Raw genomic sequence first — 11701 nt, 5'->3', positions numbered from 1 at the left:
CAGTAAAGATGAGACAGTAAGTGACTGTTTCTGTGAAAAAAAAAAAAAAAAGAAGAAAAGGCTGAAGATACATGAATTAACACCTTTTAATACTATAAATTAATGTAAAATAATATAATAATTGTAAACTAAGCTCTGTTCCAGAGCTGAGGGAACACTAGTTATCCTGCAGCAGTTTATTATCAGGAACTTTGATCTAACATTATTGCTTCTCATATCCAAATACACTCTTCCTCCCAACATCCTGTGAGGAATTCCAGTAAGTGAAATATTTTTACACAGCAGCAGATGCATTACTACACAGTCAGAGATGGCATATAATTATTTCTTAATAGTACAGAACCATCAAACCATCACATGTGATTCATTTTCAAGCTGGTTTAAAAGGTGCCGGATGTGTATGCCTGTAAGTCATCGACCCTTTGGGTTTAAAGCTTTTTTCCTAAGTAGAGTCATGAACTGTACAGTAACCTTACCCAGAAAGATAAGCCCAAAGCCAGATATTAAAAAGAAATACCATTTGGCACATCTATTTCCACTGACCAAGAAACCAATGACAGCAGAGAGATGCCCTGACTAAACATAGCTCGAAACTGTACTGTTACCATTCTTTTATTTCTGAGCCCCAGGGCGCACTGCAGGCTAAATTGGATTTGCATTTCCATTAATAACAGGTAATCCTATGACACTTTCTATGAGTATCTGAAATCTTTGGTTTCTAGACAGGGAAACATAATGCAGCACTAACTTTTCTGTGGATATCAAAAGGCAGAGCTGGTATTTGAGGTCAGAGGACACCCTCTCCCTGCCTTCTGTTCAGAGCGCTGCCTCAAGTCCCTCCCTCCCTGCGTGCACTAGCAAAGGAGTTTGCAGCTAGCCTTGCTCTGAGCAGCAGGTGGGACTAGGTGACTGCCAGACATCTCTTCCAAGCAAAATCACACTATGGTCCTGTGACCCTGTGAAAATGAATGTCTATTACATCAAGAGAGAGTAAAGAAGTCTGAACTTTACCTTATTTAGGAGACAGGCAAAAATCAAACTAGAGAAATAAACCCTCCAAAAGTTTATGGTCTACACTAACCACTAATGGACAAGCACAGCTGAATTAGATGAACAAGCGCAGCTGAATTAGATGACCATTTCTCAACTGGGAGACACGTCCACCTCCCTGAGGAACCATGCTTAGAGCATCAAAGCCACATACAGTGTCCCAGTCTTTCATGGGTTACTTCCTTGCTTGATTTTCCCATTGCCTCCATAATTCTTCTGGCTTTTAAATGACTAATTACACTTCACTTAATTAACTCTACATTAAAAAAACAAGGGAAGCTTAATTGCATGGACAGCATGAGATTGTTTTCTTCCCAGATACTATGGATTTCCTGCTCCAAACAGGATAAGGATAAAGCAAGTATAAACAGAAATGTTTTGTCAAGCCTTCTCGAAGGGTTCCAGACTGGCCAACAGTAGAGGTTTGGCATGGTAAAACACAAGTTTGTTAAGGATTATATGCAGTCAGTGCTAATAACCAGGTAGATGTGCATGTTTTCTATTTCCGCAATTTTATAACCAGCCTTATTACCAATCAGACAAGTATCAACCCACAAGCTATTTTACTGATTAAATACCTTCTCTTAATACATTATTTTATTATGGTCTAATGTATTTGAAGATTTCCTAGAGTCTAGCTCAGGCTACATACTTGCATCATGCCTATTTGCCTGTTTGTCCTAGGATTTCTATCATTTTTACTGAGGAATATTCTCCTGTTTTCCACTAGTTTGCTGGCCTATCCATTTGAAATCCTCACTGGCCAAAGGCCTACAAATAGAGCTACTGGAGAGGTACCACTGCTTCGGCATTACATGTATGCCATGTCCTACAATCCAGGCACTTTGAGACCTAATGAAATTCCACTGAAGTCACACAATGACAGCAATTGCAGTAATCAGGCATCTCAACTGCTAAAACAGAATAAATGGATTAAAAAAAGGATGCAATCTATCAATCAGCAACAGAAGGAAAAAAAAAAAAAAAGGACAGTTTGGGAACAAGTAGAATTACTTGCTAATCTCTCTTTTTTTTTTTTTTTTTTTTTTCATGATTAGGCATTGCCAAAACTTCCAGTCCCACCACTGCAACAGACCTTACACATGTACCTACAGTGCATGAAACACTTGGTGACAGAGGAGCAATTTAGAAAGACCAAGGTCATTGTGGAGCAGTTTGGAATTTCAGGAGGCTTGGGGGAATCCTTGCAGCAAATCCTTGAGGAAAGAAGGGAAAAGACAACAAACTGGGTAAGCAAATGCAGAAGAGAAAAATAATTGCTGTGTTGGATGATGCCCATTTACAAACTCTTTGTAATGTTCTGTATGTGATCACTGCTTTCTTTCAGTGATTCAATGCAAACAGGAGTCACTTCAGATTCTACCAAAGGGAATGTGTATTTCAGACATATTAGGCTAGAATTTTCAAACAATATCAGAATCCATGTCATTATTATGTTTTCAGATCAACAGTTAGTTGACATAAATGCAGGAATTTATGCACCTCAGGTGCATGCACACAGGTGTCAGCTCTACCTGTAGGAAGCACTATATTACATCCTTTTTGGATGTAATTTCTTCCTTGCCCTTTAATAATAGGATTTAGAGTTTTTATTAGAATGAAAAATATGTTCTGATAGAGCTATAAAAAGTGACTTGCATACCCATCTAGCCAAAGCTATGATCCAGTCAAATTATTTTGAAATGGAATACGCTAGGATAGGAATTACTCTTTTTATATTAAACTATTATTTGCCATTCATTGTCACACCATAACAATGTAATTAACCTGAAGTGTTTACTTTGCAAAATATACACACATGTACACATATATGTATCTATCATACAGACCATGCTGAGACCGTAGCATTTTAAAAAAGTCCAGCTTTCTGCTTCCCAAGATAGGAAAATTAAATAAGTCATAGATAAAATAGATAGATTTTATCATTCCACAAAGTCACAGTTCATCCTGCCTGCATTAACCATGTTAGAATATTGCAGCTGAAAACTAAGAACACTGATTTTGTTGAAGTCCTTCCATCCCAGAAAGGAAGAGAGACACTGAATGGTTTCATGCGTTCAGTGAAATCCTGCCGGTTTGCTACTAATGCCGGGGAAGTGTCATTCTCCCTTAACTTTGCAGTTGTGTGACGTGCAAAAAAAACTCCATCAAATCACTGCTGATATCAAATTGCTGTTAGAAAAAAAAAAAAAAAAAAAGAAAGAAAGGCTACAGTACTGGCAGTGCTTGTATTTTAAAAGGAGTGCTTTATTTCTGAACTGCTTGTTGCCACAGTCTGAGGGATCCACTAAATGCTGCCCCATCTTGTTTTGTTATTCTGATATAGAACTTAATGGTTTTAGTGGCTAAATTAACCATTGCTTCAATAGTGTTCATGACAACAAATAGTGTTCCAGGAGACAATTGTTCATTTAACCACTTACAGCATGAAAATTACAGAGAAAGGATGTACAAGGGTTTTCTGAAACATCTCAACTTTAAATACTAATTAATAAAATTAAGTACCTTATTCTTAAGATAAACTGGAAATGTTCTTACTTGGGATTTAACTTGCCAGGAGTACAGTTCTAGCCTGTTCTCCTGAAGACTCCAGAGACTGTGGGGGAAGCATCTGTTCTAACAGCAATGAAATATCTCAGAGGAAAACTTTTTCAACTGATGCATGCATTCATAATTATTTTTGCATAATTTCATTGTTGTTTATAGTTACTATATGCAAAGCATGCCCACTAAACTCAGAAAAACCATTTGATCTTTTAATGAAAGCCTCCATTTTCCAAATAATGATTCTTCAAACTCTGCTCAAACAAAAAGGAATGTCATTACAATACATCTGTGTTTTCAATAAAAATGGTTAGAAATATGTGTGTCTGTCTGGATCAAGCATCAGTAATCTGCATTTGTGTCAGTGGACACTGAGGAATTTCTCCAGGGGCCCTATCCACATGCCACTATCTGCAGGACCAAACCATTAGGCTGGGGAAATTCTTGTCCCACTCTGTCTTGCTACAGGGCAGTATGTGATGGCTAACAACAGAGCATCTTGGCATTATTGACAAATATTTTAAGCCCTCTGAGGAAAGCCCTGGTTAGTAAAATTCTGTCCATCTCTTAAATATATCCTGATCACTATTCAAGAGTCAGCAGTTAGCAAGTTGTACTCAAACATTTTTTTGTTGCAGAGAGAAGCAAACAGCAAAATACCCAAACCACCACAATATGGGGCTTGTTTACTTTTTAATGGAACACACTGTAATTTGCCATTGATTGAAAAATAGGATTATGGAATTGTGTCTGATTTCAGCTGAGCTGAGGTCACAGAGCCCAGACTGAAAATGCTTAGTGGCTCCATTAATCAGAGCCTATGCCTGACACCAGAACGACCAAGCACTCTCCCCTCATCCCCAGACTGCTTTTCCGCATGTTGCTCATAGCTTTAAGATTTCATGTCCTCTTCCCTTAGGTGCTTAACTACTGGCTGGATGACATGTACCTCAACAACCGGCTAGCTCTTCCAGTCAATTCAAGCCCAGCAATTATCTTTGCTCGTCAGTATTTCAACAATGTAAATGACCAGCTGAGGTAATGTACTGCAGCTTCACAGCTTTTGCTAAATAAAAGGATATTTTAGATGTACTTATTTTGCAAAAAAATTATAAAATTTAATTAAAAAATAAGGGCTGTAACCATTATATTATTTCCTACTAGGCCTGCTGACTGAGGGCAGTGTTTCTGGGGTTACTCATACTGACACTCAGAAATAAAAGTGTCATTACTGTTCCATTTATTGCATGAAAAAAATGCCATGTGATTTATAATTTTTTAAAGGAATATTTGCAAAGCTTTTCATTGTATAATTCAAGTAAACCATTTTGTGATGGAAAAAAGAAACACTAATTTCTGTTAGATTGTTTAAAGAAAAACAATCTTGCCATCACTATGACTTGTATCCACCCTGCAAACTGAAAAGGCCATGCTGGCATTAAATTGTCCCTCTCAGGTGCCCAGATGGGCACCAGATACACAGGGGATCTAACAATAAGAATTCAGAAATCATTCCCCCCACCAAGAACAATCTTTCCCAGGCTCATCCTTCCCATCTCTGAACTGACATTTCTCCTTTGAGCTGTTATGTGCAATTACAGTCTTTTTAAAAGTGAAAAGGTAAACAAGTAGCCTAGCACAGAGTATACCTCTCCAGACACCCTTAAAACAGATTCCATTCTTCAACCTTTGCCAAAACATTTAAAACAGTGAACCAGATAAAATCCACCTTCATATGTAGTGCAGTTTTCCTCTTTGCTTTTAGTACTCTCTAGCTGCTCATTACTGAAAGAATTAACTGCACATGAATTTATGCTATTATAAAACAGCCAGAAGCTGATATGTGTTATTTTAACATTTTGCATAGACAGCCAATGTATCTTTTTACTTTACTTTAAACGTAACTATAAATGCTTCCATTCATTACTGACTAAATTTATTGTGCACACAGCTTTCAAAAAACCTGCACTTTGTATTTTCTAGTGCACATGCTTTAACAAGGAAATATTTTTCTCGGAGCCTCCCATTCAGGCATAGTGCAAATGGTCAGTGCCAGGAAATAATACACCTGTCCACAGCTCTGCATAAAGGATATCTGCTTAGGACAGGAAGTACTCTAATAAATTGGACAGCTTATGAGTATTGATATTGAAACCCATGTTAAGGATTCTATTAAATATTCAGCCTCTGCTCTCATTCTCTAAATAAATGCTTTCGGGCTTCCTCCCGCAGTAGCCTGTTTAACCAGTTGAGGGGACAATCTCTAGTATTTCATATTTGTCTTGACATGAATGAATTAGGACTTGGGTGGGGGCAGGGGGTTCTTCTTGCCAAGCCAGACTTTCTCTCCTTGTCCTGTGTTATCAATCATTCAGGCTCTCCTCTGTCTCACGGAAACAGCCCAGCGTTGCCAAATAACAAAGACTAATGTCACTTCTATCTGCTACTTGCAGGTTTGCTGCCAATCTAATTTCAGGAGTGCAAGACTATAAAGCTTTACTGGACACGTAAGTAGCTTGGAAGGAGAACTGCTGCCTGAGCATCCACAGGGCTTCTGATTCAAGGGTGCTCTAACATGCCCAAAGTCAGGCTGCATCACACCCCTCCACCATTTGGAAGGGCTGGGGCTTCAGCATGTTTCGGGGCAAGTGCTTCAGCAATTGTTTTATGCGCTTTGTGCTTTATTACTGCAATCTAACAGGTTGGAGAAGGATCCTTTTTGGTGCCTGGCAGTCATCACTCAAGCATGCGCAGTGCTGCCCAAAGGCCACACACAATCTGCCTAACAGAGCTGTTGAGAATACGCCAGGAGGTCTGTGCTCCCCAGACCCAAAGAGCAGCAGCATTGTGGTGACACAGCCTGCACTCCTTCCCTAGCACTGGACATCTACCAGGATGCTGCACCTCCTCCACGTACTGCACCCTCCATATATAACATCAGCCCCTCCTCCTCCATCCCCACAGAAAATAAATAACATGTCCCACCAGGAGAAGGAAGCCTCATCACAGACAGGCTGGTTCAGTGGCTAGTAAAAATAAGAGGTTACTTATGCCATTTTTACTTTCTGTATACAAACACAGGGGAAATCCATTATTCTTTAAGTCAGGTATGAGGTAGCTCACAATAGCATTTTACATAGCATTTATTAACCTCACCTAGTATGTTCTGAGCTTACTACTGAAATCACTGCTCCCCAAAGAACAGAAAGAGTGGAGAGCCACGGACCACAAACACCGCACCATAGCAGGGAAGGGGTCATTTTCCTGTCTGGAAATACAAGAGGCCTATGTGATATGCTTTAACCAATGCTTATTTGTATGAGGAAGGCAAAGTCCATATTCAAACAACAAAGTCCCTATCATCTATGAATTAGATAAGAGAAAGAGGAAGGGGCTGTTTGATTTTTCACTTCAAAAGTCTGACAGTTACTCAGAAAGTGTAGAAGAAGTACTTATTTAAGAACACATGCTTTTGTCCAAGATATACCATGCAACTGCATACACCAGCACTAGTGTGCTGGGCAGTTCTATTGCATACTAATGTAGTTTATTGCATCTTTATATGACAGCATCTGAGATAACATTAAGAAACCACATTGCTCAAAGGGTAATTTAAATTCTTATTATTTTGACCTTGCTACTCTAGATCCAAAGACTCCTGTGATCAGATTGGCTTGCCTTAAATCAATAATAATTTACTTTCTCACTACTGTGTCCTCGTATTGTTATTACTGTTTGCTTATCACCTCTCCTGTATAATTACGAGTTCCTTGTTGCAGTTAAGGACTTCCACCAGTGAGCGTACTGCTAGCTTCTCTTGGATCATTCCACATGCAGATGCACAATATTCCAGTCCAAACCCAGGCGTTTAGTTTTAACTGTGCAGATATTCCATGCAGTTGCCAGGACTAAATATTTCAAACAAAGCTTAACTTGCTCACATAAAAGAGTTATAAGATTTTACACAGACATCTCCTGAATCAATATAAGATTTTCTGGGGCCATCAGTCAGACTTAATAACCCCTTTATTAACTGCTATAATTACAGATTGTCTTATCTAAATCTACCATGCTCTTCCACTCTTTTTGATCATCATAGATGCTCTTTGAAACTCTGTTAAATATAAGAGGATTTTTGCATTATGCAAAATGTGGGAGAAGGAGAACACTTACAACCTTGTTTTGCTGATAAGAAAAAAAAAGATTAAGCACATGTACAAGGAAATAAGTGATACAGAGAATTTGAGAGCCAGGAACTAAAGTGAATATCCCTGGTTTGGAACTGCAACAGTTCCAAAGAGACAGTTAAACTAGATAAAATAGCATAAAACATTACCCCATATCGGTAACCCTGGTTGTGTCCTTTGCTTCTGCCCCTCACTAGCAGGCTGGAAGTTCAGCCCTCTTTTGCTGAGGGAAAATCTCTGAACCACAAGATCTTCTCCTGGGGTCTCTGCAGCCTCTCCCGAGTGACAGCACTATTATTTTCCTGCTGCAGTATCAGTGGGATATTTTACAATCCATAATCGTAATTGTGATAACTTCTTTTTTTTTTTTTTTTTTTTCTGGCCACTAAAGAAGCCTTTTAGGAGGTGTTGTTTTCACTTGCCTTACAATGAAAAGGGAATGGGTTTTAAGCATTTGTTCCCCCCTAGGTCTAAGTAAGGATTAGCACACATGCAAGGCTCTGTGGAAACAGAAATGCCCTCTGTATTGCCTAAGTTGTTCCTGGTTATCAGGCAAGGCCCTCTTCACACACTCTCTAACCACTCTGCACAGTACAGGGCCACTGCAGTGAATTTCATCAGTACTTTTTTCCAAGGTTCTATGTCTTTTCCAGCTGCCCTGCTGACTTCCATCCTGGCAAGCTTCCGGGGTCCCATCTAGGCAGGCTTCCCATGCACATTGCAAAGCTGCTCGTGACCTGCTATTCTTTCCATTTCCACTAGATGATAATGCAATTGCTTAATGAATACGCATGAAGCTGCCAGGAATGATGTATTTAACTTTGGTATGGGAATTCATCTATTTCCCTTATACTGTAATCTCGTTTTATTATTCAATTTGTGTTATACCTGATCTAATTGTAACAGAACAAAGGACAGATTAGATTTCTTATCCTTTCTCTCTCTCTTCCCTCTCTTCCTCTGGCTTTGTTTTTCTCCTTCTCTCTCTCCAGACATGCTTTACCTGTTGATTTTGCTCGTGGACAGCTGTCTGGTCATCCTCTCTGTATGAAGCAATACTATGGACTCTTTTCTTCCTATCGTCTTCCAGGACATACCAAAGATACCCTTGTGGCCCAGAAAAGCAGTGTAATGCCAGAGCCAGAGCACATCATTGTTGCTTGTAACAATCAGGTAAATTAGTGTTCTTTTTCTATACCTTTCTATATTTCTTAGTTTGCTTAAATTCACTGAAGAAGAGCCTAATCTATTCACTATTCAGAAACACAATTAACATTCTACATATGAGCTCACTTTTTAAGAAGCATTTGCTGTCAGTATTTCCAAAAGATGCTTCAGCAGCATTTTTGTCCTTAGCCCACATTATGTTCCAAGTACAGTGATGCAAAAAGGAGGAATGTGACAGAATTCATTTACTTTCTCATTCAAACAAAAATGTTTATTAAACAGACGTGAAACCACAGAGAAAAAAAAATTTATGAGAGTGCATTTGCTGGAAATACTCTTCTCTTGACAGTCAAGTATTGGCACACAACTCACGGCATATATACCACCATTCCACGTAGGAGGGCCTAAGCTATGCCTGAAGAAGTTAGCACAGGTGCAGGCACTAATACTGAAGCATTTGAATCTGAACCAACCAATAAATGTCATTGAGCAGCAGAGTATACTGGCTGGGCACACTACCTTATAGCCCAGCTTGACTATTTGTAGTACTGGAGCTGTGCCTGCAGGCCCCCTTGGAATGAAGGGGTCGATCCCACTGGCCCCTTTTCCAGGATGTCCTCTTCTTCACCTCAATGGGAGGTTTTCTAGACTCTCTAGGTTATTTTTAAACAAATAATACCATGGAAATTATTTACATACTTCTTGATTTTATCTCTTCAGGTGTTTTTAAGCTTATTCAAATAATCTATGTTTTATTTGAGCTCAATGCACAATATAAGTCACCTATAGCAACTGGTGTGACACTGGTGTAAAAACACAGGAGGGGTCAGGCCTGGGCCAGTGCACAGTGTTTTTGTGCTCCATTGACTGCAGGCCTGGCTCTCCAGGCAGGACCTCAGCATTCAGCACCTACCCAGGTGAAAGCAAAATGTTGGACCAGTAAGGGTCCAACACATCTGTGGCTGTTCTCCTGACTTCTGTAATTTTTTTTGCAGTTTTTTGTTTTGGATGTTGTCATTAATTTCCGTCGTCTCAGTGAGGGAGATCTTTTCACTCAGTTACGAAAGATAGTCAAAATGGCAGAGAATGAAGAGGAAATGCTGCCTCCAGTTGGCCTGCTGACAACAGACGGAAGAACAGAATGGGCAGAGTCCAGGACGATCCTCATGAAAGGTTAGCGGCAGCAATCCCAGCTTTCTCCATCATCTTCTTCCTTTTCCTCCTCACCATCATTGCCTTTTTTTGCTGGGAGTGAATGTTACGGCAAATATAGGACTGAATGTGCAACCTCAGTACTGATTTTTTCTAGCAAGAGGAAACTCAATACTTGTAAGTGTTCAGATGTGTGTTACGAGGGAAGCAGCAGATATGGTTTGACCCTTTGGCAATGTATGTTTAAGTGTTATGCCATGTAAATAGCTCTCACTCCATTCTCTGTTTTTCATCACATAAATTACATTACATCAGATTTTGTGATTTGTCTCTTTCTTCTCATCCATTTTGTACCAATAGAAATGATGTATCCTCTTAGCTTTTGGCAACTGTTAGACATTTTCCTTCTCATCTGACAAAGTCATCTACAAGTTAAACTTCTATTGAATCTAACTGTGTACTCTCTTGAGTCAACGGAGAAAAATAGAAAGTAGCAGGGCTGACTCGTCCAAATCTTAAGTAAGTACCTAGGAAAGGTGACAGCAATTATTATCTGGGGATAGTTCTCTCTCTCTTCCAAGAACAGGCACCATTTAGATTTCTTGTATGCTGGACTTGTGTACTGGAGTGCCTGACTTTGAAAGAGATGACAATAAAGGGTGGGATTAGTCACCTCTATCACTTCACACCTTATTTTACCCTGAAGCTATGTGATGGAAACACCCTCTTTTTGCCATTTTAGATGACTGAACTATTCATTTTTTCCCCTCCTGAAAAAGTTAACCCATCTCTTTATCCCCAGTTCAGCAATGCTACAGAAAATATTGTGGTTTTACCAATGCCCTGGAATATGCAAGAGTTGCCAATAGCCTCAAAATATGTTTATAATCCCAAGGAATATTTTTCCCTTTTCTTATTCAAGTTTATCTGTGCTTATAATAACTTTATATAGATAAACACACACACACACACACACAGAGAGTCCTGACCACTACTACATAGTACCAGTCTCATCTGCAGGCTCTGCCATCCCCATCTTTTATTTTTAAAGCAGGAGAAAAAAAGATTCCTTATTTTGATGAAAACTGAGATAAACATCTAATAATTTATTTTCATGCCACGCTTTTAAGTAAAACAGTGAATACCTTGAAACCTGCAGTAAAATCATCTTTGTAAGCCTACATAATCCTAAAGAAAAAAAGACGAATCAACAAAAACCAGCAGAACCATCTCTATAGTGTTTTTCAATTGCCTGGCATTTGCTGAAATATTCATTTTAATGAGGAGGCAAACCAACTGAGTTATGCAGCTGAAAAATAAGATTCTGCACTATCAAATATCACAGCACCATGAGCTGTCTCTGATCTAAGCAGGAATCCCAACCTAGACCACTCGTATTAGCACAGCTCCTCTATTACAGTATAATGCATCACTGTTGCACATGGATACATTATGATTATTAGCAGCCCTTTTTTCATTCTTATCTGTGGTGAAATGTTTATGCAACAGGAGAAAAGCCTCTAGTGAAGCACTGTGAGGTGGAAAGGGTCATTCCACAACTGTTCGGTACTGGGCAGGGA

At 39.2% G+C, this 11701-nt stretch overlaps 1 protein-coding gene across 1 annotated transcript in view; it reads left to right on the top strand.

Moving 5' to 3' along the window:
• The first annotated feature begins 6 nt into the window (after positions 1-6).
• CHAT (choline O-acetyltransferase) overlaps positions 7-11701 on the top strand; it is a 28624-nt gene continuing 16929 nt past the window's right edge. The window contains exons 1-6 of the mRNA XM_010074769.1: positions 7-16; positions 2109-2300; positions 4535-4653; positions 6069-6122; positions 8795-8975; positions 9965-10142. Of these exons, the coding sequence (XP_010073071.1) occupies positions 2154-2300; positions 4535-4653; positions 6069-6122; positions 8795-8975; positions 9965-10142 (679 nt within the window). The 5' untranslated portion in view covers positions 7-16; positions 2109-2153. The remainder of the gene's footprint in view (positions 17-2108; positions 2301-4534; positions 4654-6068; positions 6123-8794; positions 8976-9964; positions 10143-11701) is intronic.

Source organism: Pterocles gutturalis, unplaced genomic scaffold, assembly GCF_000699245.1.
Source record: "Pterocles gutturalis isolate BGI_N339 unplaced genomic scaffold, ASM69924v1 scaffold40772, whole genome shotgun sequence".
Classification (NCBI taxonomy): Eukaryota; Metazoa; Chordata; class Aves; order Pterocliformes; family Pteroclidae; genus Pterocles; species Pterocles gutturalis.
The sequence above is the reverse complement of the archived record's forward strand: the minus strand, read 5'-3'. Positions and strand labels throughout refer to the sequence as shown.